This window comes from Balaenoptera physalus, assembly GCF_965194825.1.
Source record: "Balaenoptera physalus genome assembly, chromosome: 2".
Lineage (NCBI taxonomy): Eukaryota > Metazoa > Chordata > Mammalia > Artiodactyla > Balaenopteridae > Balaenoptera > Balaenoptera physalus.
The window spans coordinates 112,703,799-112,728,408 of record NC_138883.1 but is presented as its reverse complement, the minus strand read 5'-3'; the positions used below and the strand labels follow the sequence as shown (position 1 = coordinate 112,728,408).

The window sequence follows — 24,610 nt, the reverse complement described above, 5'->3', positions numbered from 1 at the left end:
GATATTTATAGGACATTCCATCCAAAAACAGCAGATTACACGTTCTTCTCAAGTGCGCGCGGAACATTCTCCAGGATAGATCACATCTTGGGTCACAAATCAAGCCTCAGTAAATTTAAGAAAATTGAAATCATATCAAGCATCTTTTCTGACCACAATGCTATGAGATTAGAAATGAATTACAGGGAAAAAAACGTAAAAAAGGCAAACACATGGAGGCTAAACAATACATTACTAAATAACCAAGAGATCACTGAAGAAATCAAAGAAGAAATCAAAAAATACCTAGCGACAAATGACAATGAAAACACGATGACCCAAAACCTATGGGATGCAGCAAAAGCAGTTCTAAGAGGAAAGTTTATAGCTATACAAGCCTACCTAAAGAAACAAGAAAAATCTCAAGTAAACAATCTAACCTTACACCTAAAGGAACTAGAGAAAGAAGAACAAACAAAACCCAAAGTTAGCAGAAGGAAAGAAATCATAAAGATCAGAGCAGAAATAAATGAAATAGAAACAAAGAAAACAATAGCAAAGATCAATAAAACTAAAAGTTGGTTCTTTGAGAAGATAAACAAAATTGATAAGCCATTAGTCAGACTCATCAAGAAAAACAGGGAGAGGACTCAAATCAATAAAATCAGAAATGAAAAAGGAGAAGTTACAACAGACACCGCAGAAATACAAAGCATCCTAAGAGACTACTACAAGCAACTTTATGCCAATAAAATGGACAACCTGGAAGAAATGGACAAATTCTTAGAAAGGTACAACCTTCCAAGACTGAACCAGGAAGAAACAGAAAATATGAACAGACCGATCTCAAGTAATGAAATTGAAACTGTGATTAAAAATCTCCCAACAAACAAAAGTCCAGGACCAGATGGCTTCACAGGTGAATTCTATCAAACATTTAGAGAAGAGCTAACACCTATCCTTCTCAAACTCTTCCAAAAAATTGCAGAGGAAGGAACACTCCCAAACTGATTCTATGAGGCCACCATCACCCTGATACCAAAACCAGACAAAGACACTACAAAAAAAGAAAATTACAGACCAATATCACTGATGAATATAGATGCAAAAATCCTCAACAAAATACTAGTAAACAGTATCCAACAACACATTGAAAGAATCATGCACCACGATCAAGTGGGATTTATCCCAGGGATGCAAGGATTCTTCAATATACGCAAATCAATCAATGTGATACACCATATTAACAAATTGAAGAATAAAAACCATATGATCATTTCAATAGATGCAGAAAAAGCTTTTGACAAAATTCAACACCCATTTATGATAAAAACTCTCCAGAAAGTGGGCATAGAGGGAACCTACCTCAACATAATAAAGGCCATATATGACAAACCCACAGCAAACATCATTCTCAACGGTGAAAAACTGAAAGCATTTCCTCTAAGATCAGGAACGAGACAAGGATGTCCACTCTCACCACTATTATTCAACATAGTTCTGCAAGTCCTAGCCACGGCAATCAGAGAAGAGAAAGAAATAAAAGGAATACAAATTGGAAAAGAAGTAAAACTGTCACTGTTTGCAGATGACATGATACTATACATAGAGAATCCTAAAACTGCCACCAGAAAACTGCTAGAGCTAATTAATGAATATGGTAAAGTTGCAGGATACAAAGTTAATGCACAGAAATCTCTTGCATTCCTATACACTAATGATGAAAAATCTGAAAGAGAAATTATGGAAACACTCCCATTTACCACTGCAACAAAAAGAATAAAATACCTAGGAATAAACCTACCTAGGGAGACAAAAGACCTGTATGCAGAAAACTATAAGACACTGATGAAAGAAATTAAAGATGATACCAACAGATGGAGAGATATACCATGTTCTTGGATTGGAAGAATCAACATTGTGAAAGTGACTATACTACCCAAAGCAATCTACAGATTCAATGCAATCCCTTTCAAATTACCAATGGCATTTTTTACGGAGCTAGAACAAATCATCTTAAAATTTGTATGGGGAAACAAAATACCCCGAATAGCCAAAGCAGTCTTGAGGGAAAAAAACGGAGCTGGAGGAATCAGACTCCCTGACTTCAGACTATACTACAAAGCTACAGTAATCAAGACAATATGGTACTGGCACAAAAACAGAAACACAGATCAATGGAAGAAGATAGAAAGCCCAGCGATAAACCCACGCACCTATGGTCAACTAATCTATGACAAAGGAGGCAAAGATATACAATGGAGAAAAGACAGTCTCTTCAATAAGTGGTGCTGGGAAAACTGGACAGCTACATGTAAAAGAATGAACTTAGAATACTCCCTAACACCATACACAAAAATAAACTCAAAATGGATTAGAGACCTAAATGTAAGACTGGACACTATAAAACTCTTACAGGAAAACATAGGAAGAACACTCTTTGACATAAAGCACAGCAAGATCTTTTTTGATCCACCTCCTAGAGTAATGGAAATAAAAACAAAAATAAACAAATGGGACCTAATGAAACTTCAAAGGTTTTGCACAGCAAAGGAAACCATAAACAAGACGAAAAGACAACCCTCAGAATGGGAGAAAATATTTGCAAACGAATCAACGGACAAAGGATTAATCTCCAAAATATATAAACAGCTCATTCAGCTCAGTATTAAAGAAACAAACACCCAAATCCAAAAATGGGCAGAAGACCTAAATAGACATTTCTCCAAAGAAGACATACAGATGGCCACGAAGCACATGAAAAGATGCTCAACATCACTAATTATTAGAGAAATGCAAATCAAAACTACAATGAGGTATCACCTCACACCAGTTAGAATGGGCATCATCAGAAAATCTACAAACAACAAATGCTGGAGAGGGTGTGGAGAAAAGGGAACCCTCTTGCACTGTTGGTGGGAATGTAAATTGATACAGCCACTATGGAGAACAGTATGGAGGTTCCTTAAAAAACTAAAAATAGAATTACCATATGACCCAGCAATCCCACTACTGGGCATATACCCAGAGAAAACCATAATTCAAAAAGACACATGCACCCCAATGTTCACTGCAGCACTATTTACAATAGCCAGGTCATGGAAGCAACCTAAATGCCCATCAACAGACAAATGGATAAAGAAGTTGTGGTACACATATACAATGGAATATTACTCAGCCATAAAAAGGAACAAAACTGAGTCATTTGTTGAGAAGTGGATGGATCTAGAGACTGTCATACAGAGTGAAGTAAGTCAGAAAGAGAAAAACAAATATCGTATATTAACGCATGTATGTGGAACCTAGAAAAATGGTACAGATGAGCCTGTTTGCAGGGCAGAAGTTGAGACACAGATGTAGAGAACAGACATATGGACACCAAGGGGGGAAAACTGCGGTGGGGTGGGGATGGTGGTGTGCTGAAATGGGCGATTGGGATTGACATGTATACATTGATGTGTATAAAATTGATGACTAATAAGAACCTGCAGTATAAAAAAACAAACAAACAAAACAACTAATACTAAACTTTCATTGGGTTATTTGTATGGAAATATGTTAATATAAATGTTTCAGACATTACATGAAATTTCTAAAAATCTTATATGTTCTGGTATAATGTTATAAGTCATAATCCTAGTTATTACTTTAAAATGTGTATCTCAGAAATAACTAATTTTCTTGTCAACTGCATTATTATGAACTTTCATCAAATCTTTAACCATGGTCATTTTTAAGTTTTTTGTCATTTACAGACAGTTCTGGGTGTACTCTGATGCTTTTGCAACTATGTTCCTATAAAAGGGTTTCATCTTCAAGGAATTCATGGAAAAGACTGACAAGTACAGGTTTCTGGTAACTGACTGTACTGCTGAACTGAATGAATAAGCATTTTCAGAACTCTAATGAAAAACTGATGAACTCATAAAAGTGGTAACAAAAGATCAAGATGAAAAAAAAAATTAATTACATGGGACTGAGTGAACTGATGAGGATGAGTATAATTTTTGTGACTTTCTGTTTGAATTAAAAAAAAAAATCGCACAAGGACTCAGAGGCAAAGAATATACAAATCGATTTTCACTGCAAAGTAAAGGAGCTGTTACAGTGGAGGATTACTGGACTGAAGGTCAATATTATGACATAGTATGAGTGTGTTTCATGTTTGGTAATTGCAATCATTGTTGCTTTTGCTGTGGTCATCCATGTACAATGCTTGGTGTCAGTCTATTTATCTCTTGTAAAAATAAAATACAGTGTGTGCGTGTGAAAAAAAAAAAAAGAAGACTACCTGAGACCAGATTAGAGGAGTGCAGGCCCTGCACACACCCTAATCTTGTCAGCAACCCCACCCTTGGGAAGCACTGCTATAAAACTCCTTATCAAATCCTACTGGGTTGGGACATATAGTTTTTTGAGGCAGGAGTCTGCTGTGTCCCCCTTTGCCTGGCAAAGTAATAAAGCTATACTTTTCTACTTTACCCCACAAAAAATTTTTTTTAAAAATAAAAAAAAAACACAATAGATGGCTTCAGGCTTCTGGGCCACTTATACAAACTATAATAAAAATATTAAATTAAATTCACCAGATAAAAAGACAGATTATCTACAAGGGGATGTAGATTTAGAAGTAAATTTTAGATTTTGTTTTGAAAGTCAGAAATCAGTGCTGCTCTCCAAAAAAAAATTGCAGAGGAAGGAGCACTTCCAAATTCATTCTATAAGGCCACCATCACCCTGATACCAAAATCAGACAAAGATACCACAAAAAAAGAAAATTACAGGCCAGTATCACTGATGGACACAGATGCAAAAAGCCTCAACAAAATACTAGCAAACGAATCCAGCAATACATTAAAAGGATTATACACCATGATCAAGTGGGATTTATCCCAGGGATGCAAGGATTTTTCAATATCTGCAAATCAATCAGTGTGATACACCACATTAACAAACTGAAGAATAAAAACCATATGATCATCTCAATAGATGCAGAAAAAGCTTTTGATAAAATTCAACATCCATTTATGATAAACACACTCCAGAAACTGGGCATAGAGGGAACATACCTCAACATACTAAAGGCCATATATGACAAACCCACAGCTAACATCATACTCAATGGGGAAAAGCTGAAAACATTTCCTCTAAGATCAGGAGCAAGACAAGGATGTTCACTCTCACCACTTTTATTCAACATAATTTTGAAAGTCCTAGCCCAGCAATCAAAGAAAAAAAAGAAATAAAAAGAATCCAAAGTGGAAAAGAAGAAGTAAAACTATCACTGTTTACAGATGACATGATACTATACATAGAAAATCCTAAAGATGCTACCAGAAAACTACTAGAGCTCATCAATGAATGTGGTGAAGCTGCAGGCTACAAAATCAATACACAGAAATCTGATGCATTTCTATACACTAAGAACGAAAGGTCAGAAAGAGAAATTAAGGAAACAATCCCATTTACCATTGCATCAAAAGAATAAAATACTTAGTAATAAACCTACCTATGGAGGCAAAAGACCTGTACTCCGAGAACTATAAGATGCTGATGAAAGACATCGAAAATGACACAAATGGAAAGATATACCATGTTCTTGGACTGGAAGAACCAATACTGTCAAAATGACTATTACTACCCAAGGCAATCTACAGATTCAATGTAATTCCTATCAAATTACCAATTGCATTTTTCACATAACTAGAACAAAAAATTTTATAATTTGTATGGAAACACAAAAGACCCCGAATAGCAAAAGCCATCCTGAGAAAGAAAAACGAAGCTGGAGGAATCAGGCTCCCTGACGTCACACCATACTACAAAGCTGCAGTAATCAAAACAGTATGGTACTGGCACAAAAACAGAAATACAGATCAATGGAACAGAACAGAAAGCCCAGAAATAAATCCACACACACAGTCAATTAATCCACAACAAAGGAGGCAAGAATATACAATGCAGAAAAGACAGTCTCTTCAATAAGTGGTACTGGAAACACTGGACAGCTACATGTAAAAGAATGAAATTACAACATTCTCTAACACCATACACAAAAATAAACTCAAAATGGATTAAAGACCTAAATGTAAGACCTGATACTATAAAACCGCTGGAGGAAAACATAGGCAGAACACTCTCTGACATAAATTACAGCAATATCTTTTTGGATCCATCTCCTAGAGTAATGGAAATAAAAACAAAAATAAACAAATGGGACCTAATCAAACTTACCAGCTTTTGCACAGCGAAGGAAACCATAAACGAAACAAAAAGACAGGCTTCCCTGGTGGCACAGTGGTTGAGAATCCACCTGCCAATGCAGGGGACACGGGTTCGAGCCCTGGTCCAGGGGAATCCCACATGCCACGGAGCAACAAAGCCCGTGCACCACAACTACTGAGCCTGCACTCTAGAACCCACAAGCCACAACTACTGAAGCCTGTGCACCTGGAGCCTGTGCTCCACAACAAGAGAAGCCATCCCACTGAGAAGCCTGTGCAATGCAACGAAGAGTAGCCCCCGCTCACCGCAACTGGAGAAACCCCACATGCAGCAATTAAGACCCAACGCAGCCAAAAATAAAATAAATGAATTTTTTTAAAAAAGGCAATCTACAGAATGGGAGAAAATATTTGCAAACGATGTGACTGACAAGGGATTAATCTCCGAAATATACAAACAGCTCATACAGCTCAACAGCAAAAAAAAAAACCAAACAACCCAATCAAAAAATGGGCAGAAGACCTAAAAAGACATTTCTCCAAAAAAGACAAACAGATGGCCAAGAGGTACATGAAAAGTTGCTCAATATCACTAATGATTAGAGAAATGCAAATCAAAACTACAATGAGGTATCACCTCACATTGGTCAGAATGGCCATCATCAAAAAAAATCTACAAATAATAAATGCTGGAGAGGGTGTGGAGAAAAAGGAACCTTCCTACACTGTTGGTGGGAATGTAAATTGATATAGCCGCTATGGAGAACAGCAAGGAGGTTCCTTAAAAAACTAATAATAGAGCTACCATATTATCCAGCAATCCCACTCCTGGGCATATATCTGGAGAAAACCATAATTCGAAAAGACAAATGCACCCCAATGTTCATTGCAGCACTGTTTACAATAGCCAAGAATGGCTAGCAACCTAACTGTCCATCAAGAGATGAATGGATAAAGAAGATGTGGTATATATACACAATGGAATATTACTCAGCTATAAAAAAGAATGAAATAATGCCATTTGCAACAACATGGATGGATCTAGAGATTATCATATTAAGTGAAGTAAGCCAGACAGAGGAAGACAAATATCATATGATATCACTTATATGAGGAATCTAAAAAAAAGGATACAAATGAACTTATCTACAAAACAGAAATGGACTCTCAAACACAGAAAACAAACTAATGGTTGCCAAGGGGAGGAGGGGAGAGGGATAATTTAGGAGTTTGGGGTTAAAATATACACACTACTATACATAAAATAGATAACTAACAAAGACATACTGTATAGCACAGGGAACTATACTCAGTATCTTGTAATAACATATAATTGAAGAGAATATAAAAAAAGAATATATATATTTATATATATGTGTGTATAACTGAATCACTTTACTATGTACCTGAAACTAACACAACATTGTAAATCAACTATATTTGAATAAAAATTTAAAAAATAAAAATAAAGATAAATAAAATAGCAATTTATAATACTTAATGGACACTAGTTTATGGTGATACTGTTGTATACAACAACAAATGTAATTAAAACGCACAAGCAATAAATTAGTCAAATTAGCCAAAGTTTAAAATAAATAAATAAATTCTCTCTACATCTCTTAAAAAAGAAAAGAAAAGAAACCAGTGCTGCCAAATTAGGAAGAAAAGTTCCTAGGGAAGAAACCTGCCTACAGAAAAAATCAGTGCTTTTGATTTCCTAAAATTCAAGTACAGAAGAGCACAGCTTGTGTTGAATTGTTAGAAGGCAAATTTTCTAAAAGCAGAGTAGAGTAAATCATAAAACCTCTGAATGCCCTTCCCAATACTTATCAGAGTCTGTGTCCTTGAATTTGCATCACCTGATCTTTAGGCAGTGGCTATTAGGCATGTGGAGGAAGGCAAACTCAATTATAAAAAATGAGAAAAGAAAGAAACTGTGAAATCTAATCCAATGCCAGTCGAGCCCTTGGCAGAAAACACTGGTAACCAATGTTATTAAGATGTAGCAGAAACCTTACTCGCACTGCACAAAACAAGATGGATCGTTTTAACTATTTAGGAGTGCTGAAGCATCTGCTGCCTTGTTTCCTAAGGCAAAAAACCAAGTGCATAATATAAAACATATATATATTAATTCAAATCTTTTCTATAAATTATTCATACATCTTCCCAAGCCTAAAATAATTATAATTTTCTATATACAAATGTTCTACTTTAAAAAGGCAACAGACTGACCTAGCTTTCTAAAATACTGAAACTATAAACCCTATACACCTAGGTTGTTGGACATCCCTAGGAAATACCAATACACCGTCCCACATCAAATTAAATTATAACTACTTAAGACAGAACTCAGGAGAATCAAATATGTAACCCAGAGCAGAGATATTTGTGGTGTTTAACGGAAAAGATTGTTTGACAAACATTAAAACTTAAATAGAAACCACCTTCCAAGACGTAAAAAAAGAGGGAGGGAGGGATAAATTGGGAGACTGGGATTGACATATACACATTACTATATATAAAATAGATAAGAACCTACTGTATAGCACAGGGAACTCTACTCAATACTCTGTAATGACCTATACGGGAAAACGATCTAAAAAAGAGTGGATATATGTACAAATGATTCACTTTGCTGTAAAGCAGAAACTAACACAACATTTTAAATCAACTATACTCCAATAAAAATTAATTTTAAAAAAGACTTAAAAAAAGAGAAAGACAAAGAAATAAGTGACTTGTTTCATGACAAACTGAAGAATGACATCCATATGACCAATTATAATGTCTCAGTGTTTCAGATTCTTCAGTATGTAGCATCCAAATACTTTGCAAAAAACATTAAAACAGACTTTATTGTATTTAAATAAATTGGAGAGCTAATAATTGTTTACTGTGGTTCCACATAAGAGGTTCATAGCTCTGTATATTATGGGAATATACAGATGAATGCAGCAGAGCTGATTTTGAGGAACTAACAACAACAAAATGTTATTAAGAGCATGCAGGAAAGTGAAATTGATTTGGATTGGGGAAGAACAGACAGATGTGAGGGGGACATCTTAGAAAGATTAATGGAAAAGGTTTTTAAAAGCATTTGAAATGGACCTCATAGAACAAACGGGATTTTAATACTGACAGACAAAAATACACAGTAAATCAAGCATTTTACTCTACAACCACCTTTACTTCATCTCCCAATTAATGAAAAGAATTCTCTTTAATATGTGTTCCAAAATGGATAAAGACCTTAAAATTACTTATTGTTAAAGAAATAATAACAAGATGATTATAAAAATGGATAAGAATTATCTAATAAAACGGGGGAATACCAAAACTATTGTTTTGATTTTAGTTAGAAACATGAACCATGCATACAAACATTCAGCTTACACTAGAACACCTTAAACTCTGTTTACATCTAGTGCTTACAGATAAAATGGAAGGGGAAAAAATGAAAAATTAAATTTACCCATCACATTCTGGACTCAAGTGATTAAATGTGATGAACCAGCTAAGTACAGGTCAACACTAAACTCTTAAGAGTTTGTAATGATTTTAAATGTATTCAATATGTATACTAAGAAAGAAAATGCTTCAAGCCATTTAATTTTTCAGAGAATACTGTTTTCCTAGACTTAAAACAAACAATCTACGGGCGAAAGTAATCCCTTAGAAAATTGAATTCCATGATGAAGTAGTCATTTCATTTAATGAAGTACAGAGATAGTCTTTTAACAATGTTAAAAATCTTATAGATTCCTTTTTTCAATTTTTTTTTTTTTTTTTTTTACTTGACAGGGCCTTAAAATATGTTCATCCTAAACTCTTGCAGATTACTCAGAATCTTTTTTCAAATTCTCTGAGTATTTCCATCCCCTGAATAGTTACTGAATCAATAAACTTCCACAAATTACTTTCTGGTGATCTTTTTATGCATAACCAAAATGTTTGCTTTTATTTTAATTCTATGATAACAATGAGAAATTAGAAATCTATTTACATACCACCAAGCAATTCCATACCACCTATTCATTTTGTGTTTATATCACAAACAATGGATTTATTCATGAAAACTGGTGCTCTATAAAGTTGCCACAAACAATGAGTTAGTGAATACTGAACCATTGCTCCTAGGAGAAATACAGGGTTAGATTCCTGCAAGCCTCTGAGCACCACATTTTCATCAACTGATCAATACCTAACCTTGTTTTATGTGTGCTTCTGTTTAAAGACACCTTATTTGATATATATTGATGATTCACTCACACTAAGCTCATTGCCAACAGCACTGTAACTCAAGGCTGAACAAAACTGATCTAATACATGTATTTTCTCCATAATGCACATCACAGCCTTTGTGCATACAGGAACACTAGACAAAACTTCAGCACTATGCTTGGGGGCCATTTTAAACAATGCAATCACCAACAAAAAGCACAGAAATGCAAAAAATGTGGCATTAAGTAGAATGCAAAGAGGACATTTGTTTACAATATGAAAGCAAGAGCCACCTAGTTCAACCACAGGTGGGAAAGCACACATGAGCCAACTCAAATTCTTTGCAGCTCTGTGCATGTCTATAAATGGCTGTGAAACTGTTGTGAGTAGTGATTTTGGATTTACTGAGATAGCAGGCATTCATCCACTAGCATGTGCAAATAATGAGGCTTGACAATACAAAGAAAGTCCAATTAAATAAATATTATGGGAAATATTTTAGTACTTCAACCAGTCAATTTTGTAAATGCAAAGGTTTACTTAATGGTTATCAAGAATGGGCAAAACTTTATGACATTGTTCTTAAACTGTTACACAAAAATACCCCATTGAAGCATTCTATAAATTTTCAGATGAAGAGTAAAGACAGAAAAATTATTTAAAATTTATTGACTATTCTTTAAAAACAGTCATTAGGGAGAAAATACTATAGAAAGATAACAAAAACTATCTGCAGCTTTAACAACACAATTTCTTATGAACTACCTGCTTCTCATATCTTTTTAGGGAAAAACCAGATGTTTGCCCACTATTATTACACACTAAAAAGTTCATAAGGATAAAGTACCCTGAAGTATTAAAACAATAAGATATAAATTATGATATATTAAGTTAAACTGCAAAGGCATAAAAAGACAGTGTAGACAACTAGAAATGAACACATAACATATATATTTAAGCAAAGTACCTCAGTAAAAATAACTTTAAATGCTCTATTTTTATTTATTAATATTTAAAATATTATCCAATATAACCAGAATTTATGTCCACTTTGCATTTCTACTTTTCATAACAAAATTTAGATACGTATGTAAACATCACCTATTCACACTGGTACTTGAAATTTATATTAGTGAAACTGAAAACAACAAGATATGTTAATTGTTAAGACCCAAAGAAAATTTGAGAGCTGGGAATCAAATCAAATCAAAGCCACCAACATTCTTTTCCTTTCAAATTTCAGATGATGTTCACTATAGCATGTTTTTGGCAGCGAAAAACTAGAAAATACGTCTTTTAACAGAGGACTTATTTAGAACATAAAATAATACAGTCTTTAATAAGAAATTAGCTCATATATATATATATATATATATACACACACACACATGCTCACACATGTACACAATGACACTATATATACGTGTGTGTATGTATAGCCTTCAATTAAAAATGGGAAAGACAGACAAGGAGAAATGTCTGTAATATATTAGTAAGGCAAAAAAGGGGGTAGGGGCAAGTCACAGAACACTATGTATTGATACAATATGATTCCTTCTTAAAAACAAGAAACATAACTTGCTTATATATGCATATATACTGAACTGCTAACAAGGAAGGGACTTTGGCACTTTCATTTTTTATAATGAGCATGTATAAGTTTTAAAAGCTTACAGTAGGTTCTCAGCAAGTGTTTTCTTATTAATGGCTATTTAAAAAATAAAGTCATGTGAAAAAATTCATGTTGTTTGAAAATGACTCCTATAATCTTAATTTATTCAGTTATTCTGCTAAAAATAATTTAAAACAAACATTTCCCAGTTCAAAGAATTTCTGTAAATGTTCTCAAAATTCAACACTCACCAATCCCCCAAACTGAAATGTTTACTGATTTGTAACAGGGGTTGGCAAACTTTTTCTGTAAAACCCAGACAGTAAATATTTTAGGTTTTGCAGACATACATGGTCTCTGTTGCATATTCTTCTGTTTTTGTTTTATTTTACAACTCTTTAGGAATATTAAACAAAAAAAAAAATTCTTAGCTCAGATTCACCAAAACAGGCTGCAGGCTGAATTTCCCTTGCCATCCATAGTTTGCCAACCACTGATTTATAACAACAAACCAGCATCTGGAAGTCTGATATTTTAAATATATTACACCAAAGGTAGCAGAGATCCCAGCAGGGTCAATTTTCTTCTACCTTAAATAAAGTAAGGTAGCATTATAGCAATTAAAATTTCAAATTGATTAATACATCGAATTCTATTAATAGACTAGGCATTTATCAAATGATGGGAAAACATAGTACATGAAATTTCAAGTGATTATATAACCATAATCATGTGTGCAAATGAAAGGTACACATATCCACTTGAAAAAGTCAACTGAAATTAAAATACTACACATCAAAGCTCAAATCTCCTTTATAAAAATTTAAACCATTTACTCATTTAAATAATCAAAAATAGTCATTTGATTTAGATGTCATCAACCCTTGAAAATTAAAAACTAAATTCAGAGACTGATAGTAATTACTGGGTTTTAATTTTAATTTTGTAAGGGTTATTATAAAATAGTAATCAACAATCTAAAGTATTACACTTTAAAAACGTTTATTTTCTTGGAAAGTTTTTAACATTTACTGTGTCAGCAACCATCACGGAAGACGTGAATATGCTTTTTTTCTGTCTAAAAGACAGCTTTTATATATTTGAATTTGTCTAAAATTCAAAGATCCTTTTTACCATCTAGATCCTACCACCAAATATAAATTTTATTATGAATAATAATCTGGGTCAAATTCAAACTCAAAAATGAAAATGTATCCTCCAAAAGTAACCAAATAATCATTACAGAATAATCTTACCTAGACTGGTGGGTTTTATCAGTTCATCCAGTAAATCATAAAATGGTAATTTTTGAAGTTTTATATCCGGATGGACTGGATGAAGAGCTGATGTAAGATGTGGGAGTTCCAGTTCATGTTTAGGTCCCAGAAGAGAAACAGGGAGTAACGGTGATGATGCAGGGTGACCATCATAAGTGAGTTGTGGAATGGTAGATGGAGACAAAGTTGCTGGCATAGGACTTGAATGTACGTTGGGGATGGACAAGTCCGCAGGCGTCATGATTTTCTGGGGGAACCTCCGCCTATAGAGTTCTTTAATTTTCATTTGTACAGCAGGACTGCAGCCAGCCTTTAGCAAATGCAGGGCTTTTGTGAGAAGTTCGTGTTTGCGTCCGTGCTTGTTTCTCCCAGCGTAGCCCAACAGTACTTGGAGTTCAGAAACTCTAAGGCTCATAACCATTTGCTTAGAGACAAAACAAAATGTAAAACATTAGTATTCCAATAATATAATTTACAACATTAAACGATACTTTAACACTTTATCCTTATGGTTTGTTTACAAAGGCCAATTTATTTACAGTCAATTCCAGTTATTTCAAACTTAAAATCTAATCATTTGATATAACCAAAGAAATTTAAAATTAATATTCATAAATTCACGAACTTCTACCTAGGGTTATGAAAGATGTAAAATAAGTATACACCAAGTAGAACCACATCTCACCTCATTCCATTGTTATAATGAAATTTTCAGGTATTTATCAAGCACTTACTAAGTCTCCAGGAGAGTACTGAGTGCTGTGTGGATGGCAAAAGATAATGAACCCTCAAGAACATTTGTTTTCTTAGGGGAAAATTATATAAGTATATGTGAAACATATAAAGAGTCCACCTCAAGCACCAGATGTAGGCAGGATACAAATAACATTATATTACATTCTATACTGACTTTGGGATTTATAGGGCTTAAACTATACCTTTTTTGACCCATTATATACCAGATACATTTGATATTTTCATATGGGTTGTCATTAAATCTTTACAACTCCACAAGGTGTTACCCTTCCTGCTTTACATGTGAAGAAACTAGTTAGGAAAGGTTAAACAACTTACCTAAGGCCACATAGCTACTAAGTATCAATGAGGATTTAAACCCAGTTATGTGTAATTCTAAAGCCCATGCATGATCTTTCCACTAAACCATTAGGAAAAGGATGACACTGGAAACATATTATTGACACTCTATTGGCAAAGCCAGGCTAAAAAGTCCAGGAATTGGGAATTTCCTGGCAGTCCAATGGTTCGGACTCTGTGCTTTCACTGCCGAGGGCCTGGGCTCAATCCCTCATCGGGGAACTAAGATCCCACAAGCCACGTGGCAGAAATCCAGGAATTCAATCCACATGCCATAATGCATAAGGCTGTAGTAAAGAAATCTATTTAACTTTAACTCTGCGTTCCCAAACTTATTTCTCCTTTTTCCCCAACTACTAAGAGACTACCAACAGGAAATACCCACACCAATTCTCTCATTTTAAAGTTGAGGAAAATGAAATCCAAAGGGAAGACAAGATCATACAGCTATTAACAGAAGAATCCTGACTTTACCACCACTGACAGGGAGGTGTCAGGATGAAAGACACATGTAAGGTTACCATTTACTCTCTATTTGCACAACTGTTTTCTCCCCTCACCTCATCCCAAATACCACAAAAGCTAAGCTGCCTTCCCTAATTTACCACCACTCCCTGGGATAACATTCATCTCAAGCCAATCATCTAGAAGTTATCTGCAGATTACAAAACAATTAAGAAAAATAAAACAGTGAGAAAAACAAGTGTATAAAGAGCTTTAAATGCAATATAGCGGGTTAATCAAAGAAATATGAGCCCTTGCCCTACCTTCCCTGGCCTGGAGAATGCTTTGTTTCCTTAAAGCCCAGATTTTGTCAGCCTTGCCCTTTAGGCCTGGCAGAACTAAATGACTCTCTTTTCACTACTCTTACTGGCCATTTTTCATATCTTTATTTTAGCACTTATCTTGCTGTATTATAATTTTCTTTTTTTTTACAAATGATTCCATGACCAGACTGAGGTCCTCTATGGCAACAGTCCCCAACCTTTTTGACACCAGGGACCAGTTTCGTGGAAGACAATTTTTCCATGGGTCAGGGAGGGGAGGATGATGGTTTTGGGATGATTCAAGCACATTGATTATGGTCTCTGTGCAGTCAAACCTCTCTGCTCATGATAATCTGTATTTGCAGCTGCTTCCCAGCACTAGCCTCACCACCTCAGCTCCACCTCAGATCATCGGGCATTAGATTCTCATAAGGAGCACGCGACCTAGATCCCTCACATGCGCAGTTCACAGTAGGGTTCACGCTCCTATGAGAATCTAATGTCACCGCTGATCTGACAAGAGGTGGAGCTCAGGTGGTAATGATGGGGAGCAGCTGTAAATACAGATGAAGCTTTGCTTGCTCTCCCACCGCTCACCTCCTGCTGTGTAGCCAAGTTCCTATCAGGCCATGGACCAGGTGGTTGGGGACCCATGCTCTATGGTACAAGGTCATGTTACCTTCAGCCTCTAACACTAGGGCCCAACAATAATGACAGGACAATGAATGAATGATGAACAAAATAAGAAAATCACACCAGAAGGAAGGGTGGGGGTGGATTCTACAGTGATAAGTTATACATATAACTATAATATAAATCCAAATGAACTCCCAAGCTCTTATGTTCAAAGATATAATGTAGCCCTTAAAAAACAAATTCTAGCCCGAATCCTATAACGTTTCTCTCTTTAGATTGTTATCAGAGATTAAATAATTACTATAATGTCAGCAGGATATCAATTTCTCCCTACTATCCAAACTGTCCTAAGAGTACAAAATAGTTTTAAAGATTTTTTTTTACTTATTTTAAAAGGAACAGAGATTTCAACAGAAAAGCACTGTATTAATAAGCTTCTGCTCTTAGAGAAATAACATGAATTATGCTTCGAAGATTATAGGTTAAAACTAAATTTAAGTTGGCATTGGCCAAATGTATTTTGTTTTACAGAGAAAACACGATAAATTTTTAGAAAGAGAAGAATGTCTTTCCATTTCAATTCAGCTCCATTCTCTTAAGTCAAACACAAAAACCGAAACTCAGCGGTTACCATAAACTTATGACAGCTTTTGTCCTAACTCTATGTGTATAAGGATTTATTTAAATGCAGCACAGATGTATTATTGTTCTATTTCTATGGAAGAATACATTGACAACTCGCATAAAATAAAATCTCATGCTTGATGATCAAAAGAAAAAAGTTAATGACATAGGCATAATTTTTGTTTTCATTTTCACAGGACGCATAATTAATCATCACAATTATAAGGTAGGTATTGTCCTCAATTTACAGATGGGAAAACTGAGGCCTAGGAAGGTTAAGAAATTTGTTGAATGATACAAAACTACTTCTACTCCAAATGTTGTACCTTTACACTATGTTAGTGTCTTTTAGCGAAAACAAACCACATGCCTTTTAATTAGGAAAGAGAAAAACTTCTAAAAGATCAATTTATTTAACATTCAATCTCAACTTCAAGCTTCAACATTTTAGCTTTAAAAAAAATTGGTGGTTAAGATAAAAGAAAACATCTGGATTCAAATTAACCATTGCACCTTGTAATCAGGTACAGTGAAAGATGAGGTGCTATCTATTGCTATTATTGGAGCAGCTGCTGCATAATCTTAAGGACTGTAATAAGCATGCACTGTTTAAAAAACCAAATAAGAGGGCAGGAAATGCAACCATCTGAAGTATCTCTCAACCAAAAAGCTTCAAAGAAGCATGGAGCAGTCAATTCACAATGTAAAGTGTTGACAACACAGAGGAAAACTAAACACTTAAATGTGAAATGTTGAAATGCAATGTATTTTAATCTTTCGTGTGTTTAAAATCTCCATTTGTTAGCACTACAACAAAATGAATATTTATAACTAAGGACAACATCAACCACTGCTATTACTAGAAATCATTACCTCCTTGGATAGCATTCTGCTGACTCTACAACCCCAAATGATAGAATGCCTGAGAAATGTGTATATTCTGTACAGAAAGCATTCTGTGAGGAGCATCTTTTTAAAATGAATCTTTTTAATCAGAAAGACCTGCACACCGTTTTAAAAGTCGAACAGTTTTACAAGAAAAACAGATCTCACTTGCCCTGTCCCCATTTTTCACATCCCTAAGGCAACTACTTTCAAGTCTTTTTAGCTATTTCTTCAGGCGTTTTTTTCCCTATTTCTACTATATAGTAGGTCTATTAGTTATTTAAAATTTTTTCCCTTTAGGAAAAAAATTGACTTCCTATTAAAAGATAATGTTTTAGATCTGTTACAACTTCCCATCATCATTTTTGGTTGAATCAATTGTTAGAGTTTATATTATTACTATGGCCGTAAATAATATTCACAGACAAGCCAAAAGTACATCATGATTACTGTTTCTTTTTTTGTATGACCTTGTTTTCCTTCTAGTTAATAACTGCACCATTTTTGCATTTGCTTAATTTTCTGTGTAACTACGGTTAATTCATCTTTAAATTGCTAGTGTTAACTTTCCTCTCAACATATTCAAATATATCAGGTAAATCTCTGTTTTAATTTCTTTTTTGGTAATTTTATTTTTGGCTGCATTGGGTCTTCGTTGCTGCGCGTGGCCTTTCTCTAGTTGCGGCGAGCAGGGGCTACTCTTGGTTGCGGTGCGCGGGACTTCTTATTGCAGTGGCTTCTCTTGTTGCGGAGCATGGGCTCTAGGCGCATGGGCTTCAGTAGTTGTGGCACACAGGCTCAGTAGTTGTGGCTCACGGGCTCTAGAGCACAGGCTCAGTAGTTGTGGCACACGGGCTTAGTTGCTCCACAGCATGTGAGATCTTCCCACACCAGGGATTGAACCCATGTCCCCTGCATTGGCAGGTAGATTCCTAACCACTGCGCCACCAGAGAAGTCCTTTAATTTCTTTCTTAAAAATATACTTCATACAATCCTCCATCAAGTTCTAATTTAGACTGCTTGCTCTCTAGACCTGGTACAAAACTATGGTCATGGAATTTCCCTTTAACTTATCCTGGGAATTCCCTTATCACTCTTTGTGTTGGACCCCCTGTTTCCTTGATCTCACTTCTTCCTTTCTTGATTTTCTCTTTTTAGTGGGGTATTTCCTCCAGTAGCTTCCTGAGAAGGGGGCATGGGAAGTACACTTTTTTAAAAATCCCTTGCATTGTCTAAAAATATCTTCATTTACTCATACTTAGTAACTGAGTTTGGCTCAGTATAGAATTCCAGACAGGAAAGTATGTTCCATCAGAATTTTGAAGGCCTTTCCTCATCATCTTCTCTTAAGAAGCCTGGCACCATTCTGATCCACAGTCTTTCACAGTCACCTATATATCCTCCTCAGGAAGCTTCCAGAAGCTTCTCTGTATGTGTTCTGAAATTTTACAATATTGTATCTTGGAGTAGGTTTTTTGTTTTTTTTTTATTGTATGAACTGATAAGTGCTAAGTCTTTTACATTTATAGATATATGTCCTTCAGTTCTGGGAAGTTTTCTTTTTTTTTTTTAAATAAATTTATTTTTGCCTATGTTGGGTCTTCGTTGCTGCATGCGGGCTTTCTCTAGTTGCGGCAAGCAGGGGCTACTCTTCGTGGCAGTGTGTGGGCTTCTCACTGCTGTGGCTTCTCTTGTTGCGGAGCACGGGCTCTAGGCATGTGGGCTTCAGTAGTTGTGGCACACGGGCTCAGTAGTTGTGGCTCGCGGGCTCTAGAGCACAGCCTCAGTAGTTGTGGCACATGTGCTTAGCTGCTCTGCGGCATGTGGGATCTTCCCGGACGAGGGATCGAACCTGTGTCCCCTGCATTGGCAGGTGGATTCTTAACCACTGTGCCACCAGGGAAGTCCCTGGGAAGTTTTCTTGCAGTAATCTTCCTTTGACTTTTTTCTGTTCTCTTTCTTGCATGCCTATTATTTAGATACTGGCCTTGCTAGACTGTCTAATTCTCTTTTGCTCTGTTTTCTTTTTCCTCTTGCATTTACATCTCTTGTCTTTAGCTCTATTTTCCGGGAGATTTCCTCAACTTCATCTTCTAACTCTTCTATTAAAATTTTAATTCCGGGGCTTCCCTGGTGTCACAGTGGCTGAGAAGCTGCCTGCCAATGCAGGGGACACGGGTTCGAGCCCTGGTCTGGGAAGATCCCACATGCCGCAGAGCAACTAGGCCCGTGAGCCACAACTGCTGAGCCTGCGCGTCTGGAGCCTGTGCCCCGCAACAAGAGGGGCCGCGACAGTGAGAGGCCCGCACACCGCGATGAAGAGTGGCCCCCACTTGCCACAACTAGAGAAAGCCCTCACATAGAAACGAAGACCCAACACAGCCAAAAAAAATAAAATAAATAAATAAATTTAAAAAAAAAATTTTAATTCCTATGAGCTCTTTTCTGTTTGCTGCATTTTTCTTTTTCTTTTCTTTTCCCTCTACATCTTGTTCTTATTTTACATGAATGTAGTGTAGTATCTTCTCTCTTTTTTTTAATTTTATTTTATTTTTTACTACAGCATCTTCTTTTCTCTTGAGAATATAAATAAATAGGATGTTTGATGTTGTTGTTTTCTTCACCTGCCTGCACTTGTCTCTGTAATCTGAGTTCTTTCTTGCTATTCTCTCGGGTCTCTGCCTTTCATGCTTGACGTTTTCCTCAAGTAAGAGGGAACCTTTGGCTGTACATTTATATCTAAGAGTAAGACACGAAAAAGATGATCAGATGAACTGTGTGAGTGAGCAGACCGGAGTACTGCACTCTAGGATGATAAGGCAGGAACTTGGCTATCATGAGGATTCCATTTTTTCCTTTTATCTGATCACTTTTGACACAGAGGAATCCTCCAACCTCCTGCTTTGGCAGTATAAGGTTGACTTCCAGTGTTCTCAGGGCAGAGTAGGGGAATGGGGAGGAAGGAGGGGAAGGTCCTCACCATTATATAAGAACACATTTCAACTTAATCTCCTTCTCAGATATGTAACATTTTACACACACACACACAAACACACACACACACAGTTATGTGTGTGTGCCTGTATAAGAACACCATTCCAACTACAGAGGCAGGGACTATATTCTGAGAAAAAGAAATACAAGAAATAGTCAAGCAATATTAATAAGTATTGTAGACAGCTTTTTGAGATTAAATAAAAAGGGCCAATGTTACTGTCTCATTAGCTATGACCCTACGTTATTAAAGGTCATACCTAAATTGTGAATAAGAATTAGGTACTTCCTGTTGAACTACCTAATTACTCTCGTTCACACATCCCACTTCAGTATTTTAGGGGATGAATCATAAAGCAGACTCTATATTATGAATCTTTATCTGGTATCAATTTGTAAACAACTGTAAACCAAAATGAATTCTAAAGACAGTCAAAATAGGCATTTAACAATGTCATAATATTTCATTTATACTTTTACTTTCCATCCACAAAAGCAATCATCAAAAATACTCTAACTGCATAAAGATTGTACGGTACTACAAAAATATTTTATTCATTATTTTCAAAGTCAGATTCTTCATTCAATGGAACTGACTTCAGGATCACTTCTAATCCTCTCCACTTGAAATAGTTAATAAACAGCTGTTAGATTAGCAATTTGTCAACAATGTCCAGTTCAACCAGAAAACCTAGTTAGACAGTTTCTACTAAAGCAGCAAGTCAGGCTGGTTACATACTTCTCCATAATCTTGTTCCACCTGATTTCTCATCTTTTATTTATTTCTCAATATAAGATGACTGAAAAATGACCTGTAGTGCCTACTCCTCTAGCTGATTTTCTTTCTCCCCTTCTGGTATCTTCCATCACATGGGTTGCATTTAGCTCCCACATAATGACAAAACATGAAGATTCCATTCTCCTTCAAGCAAAGTATAAACCTAACACTCTGTTGAAATGGCATATCATGGCTTTGATTTTTGATAGATAATTTAAATATCATCCCCATTTATGTACTACCACATTTCATGAAACTCACGGATATGTCCTTCAAAAGCTCCTTCTAGATGATAACTCGAATACTAAAAATAACAAACCCAAATCAAAACAGTTTAAAATTTGGATTAAATATTTTTTACAATAAAAAAAGTTTAATTTAAAAATTAAGAGTTTAAAATTCTAACACATTGCCAAACTTCTTATGCAGAGGTAGGACAAATATAACTTTAAGTAAAAAGCTGCTCTGCACACAGATGTTCAATAAACGCTTTTTGGATCCATGAATGAGCCCTAAATGAGTTGTAGAAAGGGAATACAGGAACAAACAATGAACACATAGAGATAAGCTATTCTTCAGAAACAGAGACTCATGATCATATTAATTCAATTCTCAAATGTGCTAGGTACAAATACAACATAATATGGTACTAGTATATATAGAATTTGGATTCTAATACTAACTCGGCCACTAATTTACTGAATCACAATCTTTCAGGGTCTATTTTCTCTCTTTAAAAAATGACAGATTGACTAGAGCTTCTCAAAGATTCCTCAATTTCAAAATTCTATAATGCTATAACTATTAAGTGAAATCTTTCTTTTCGTTCTACTCTTCCACAGGTTAAGGAAATACAATCTGTATGGTCAGTGAAATCTCTCCATGAGCAATGTTCTCAATCAAAAATATAAGTGTCATACATGAGTTGATACAGTAAAAATAATGATAAACCTAATATATATTAAATGCTTATAATATGCCAATTACATATTAATTATAGTAGCATGAGTATCTTACTTAACCCTCACATGGACACAAGAGACAGACCAATATTATTCCCATTTTATGGTTAAGAGAACTGATGCTAAACAGTAAATAAGTAAATAAGTGATGGAGACAGGGCTCAAACCTGACCTGACTCCAGAGCTCAAATTTATAACCACTAACCAATACAAGTGTCTTATCACAAATCTTAGCCAGGACAGAGTATGTGTTACACTGGGATGGGGGCACTAAATGACAGTGAGAGAAATTAGACTCTACAGAGTGAACAAGCAGTGGAATAAATGCTTATTTGGGGACAGTAAACAAGTGATAAAAATAGTTTAAGGTTATTCAAGTAGCCACCTATAGGATGGATGAAAGAGACTAAGAAATAAGACTTCTAGCTAAAAGAGACAGCAACAAGCAAGAATTATTTATCTACATGTAAGAAGAAACTGTGACAGTGGAAATAGAGGAGAGAGGACCAAGAAATACTGCAAAGAAAATCTGCAAGAACGTTCAATCATCTAGATAAGGTGCCTTTTAAAAAGCAGTGCTATACATGATCATGAGAACAATCGTTCACTTTTCAAATAAAATCTAAAATTTAAAAATAATAAAGCTTTATGGACTTCCCTGCTGGCACAGCGGTTAAGAATCCACCTGCCAGTGCAGGGGACATGGGTTCGAGCCCTGGTCCGGGAAGATCCCACAGGCCGTGGAGCAACTAAGTCTGTGTACCACAACTACTGAGCCTGCGCTCTAGAGCCCATGAGCCACAACTACTGAAAGCCCACGCACCTAGAGCCCGTGCTCCTCAACAAGAGAAGCCACCACAATGAGAAGCCCACGCACCACAACGAAGTGTAGCCCCCACTCGCCACAACTAGAGAAAGCCTGCGCACAGCAATGAAGACCCAACGCAGCCAAAAATTTTTAAATATATAAATAAATGTATAAAAAAATAAAATAAATAAAGCTTTAAGAAATTTTAAGTCTATCAAATTATAAAAGAATGAATATTTTTTCACAAACTCCTCCAACCAAAACCAAACAAAATGTTGCATTTACAACTGGAGATATCATCTAATTTAAGTTTCAGACAAGATGCAATGAAAGATACATTATACTCTATCTGAGAGAAAGTTACGAAGTGTAAAAGAATAGATAAATATTAACAAAACAAAAAGTGAGAAAAAATGCATTCTGTAACTATACAAAATCTTTAAATCACAGCCTTCAATCTGGGTCCCAGAAAAGTGATTAAGTAAAAACCTTAGAGGGAAAGTATCAAGAGAACTATTTCAGAGTAACAAGTGTAACCTATTCAATCAAAGTTAGAGCTAGTAAATAGTGGAGCTCAGACTCAAAAGTCAGATGCCAAAGTCCACACAATGCTGCAGAGTACTGACAATTACAGACATCATTAGGGAATTTGAAATGATTTTTTTTTTTTTTTTTTTTTTTGCCGCACCGTGTGCCATACAGAACTCCCCTGACCAGGGATCGAACCTGGACCCCCTGCAATGGAAGCACGGAGTCTTAACCACTAGACCACCAAGGAAGTCCATGAAATGATGTTTTTCTTTTTTTAGTTTTTGTTTTTTTAATTTTTTATTTTTGGCTGTGTTGGGTCTTCGTTGCTGCACATGGGTTTGTTTTTTTTTTTCCTCTAGTTGCAGAGAGTGGGGGCTACTCTTCATTGCGGTGCACTGGCCTCTCACCGTGGCGGCCTCTCATTGCGCAGCACGGGCTCTAGGCACACGGGCTCAGTAGTTGTGGCATACAGGCTCAGTAGTTGTGGCACACAGGCTTAGTTGCTCCACGGCATGTGGGATCCTCCCAGACCAGGGATCGAACCTGTGTTCCCTGCATTGGCAGGGAGATTCCCAACCACTGCACCACCAGGGAAGCCCTGAAATGATGTTTTTAAAAACTGTAGAATCATAGGACCATAACATAAAATAGGACTTTATTTTTCTTGACGTATACTTGACTTACAATGTTGTTAGTTTAAAATAGAACTTTAGCAATCATCTTGTCCAACTCTCCATCTAATATATGAAGTTCTACTGTAACCTCCTTAATTGATGGTCTCCCAGCCTCTGCTGAAACACTTACATGAGTTCACAATCTAATCTTAAAACAGCCTACATTACTGAAAAGCTCTATGAATTGAAATTTTCCTTAAACTTCTACCCAATGGTTCTAAAATTTCATCCTGTTGGTATAGACCCCTTCCCACCCTGGCCATCGTACTCAGAGTGAATGAAATAATCCAGATGATAGTTTGACTACTCTTAGTACTATCTCTCTTATTATGAACAGAGCTATTTCTACCAGTGCAACCTAATAAGGCATTTTAGACTGACTGGCCTGTTTTATTTAGGCAAGTGGAAGGATGTTGTACGTTATGCTTTTCTTTCAGCAGGGACAGGGAGTCACGTCCACATCACATTGTCGCTCACATTAAGCTTGAGGTTAACTAAAACCTTTATTCAATTGTTTTCATATGACATGCTACTAG

The 24,610-nt window shown here is 35.7% G+C and overlaps 1 protein-coding gene across 5 annotated transcripts in view; it reads right to left on the bottom strand.

The window, feature by feature from the left end:
* The window catches only part of PIAS1 (protein inhibitor of activated STAT 1), a 220,618-nt gene that overhangs the window by 85,392 nt on the left and 110,616 nt on the right, over positions 1-24,610 (bottom strand). For all 5 annotated transcript variants that reach the window (XM_082446540.1, XM_082446539.1, XM_082446542.1 and 2 more), the window contains exon 2: positions 13,299-13,743. In XM_082446540.1, the coding sequence (XP_082302666.1) occupies positions 13,299-13,743 (445 nt within the window). The remainder of the gene's footprint in view (positions 1-13,298; positions 13,744-24,610) is intronic.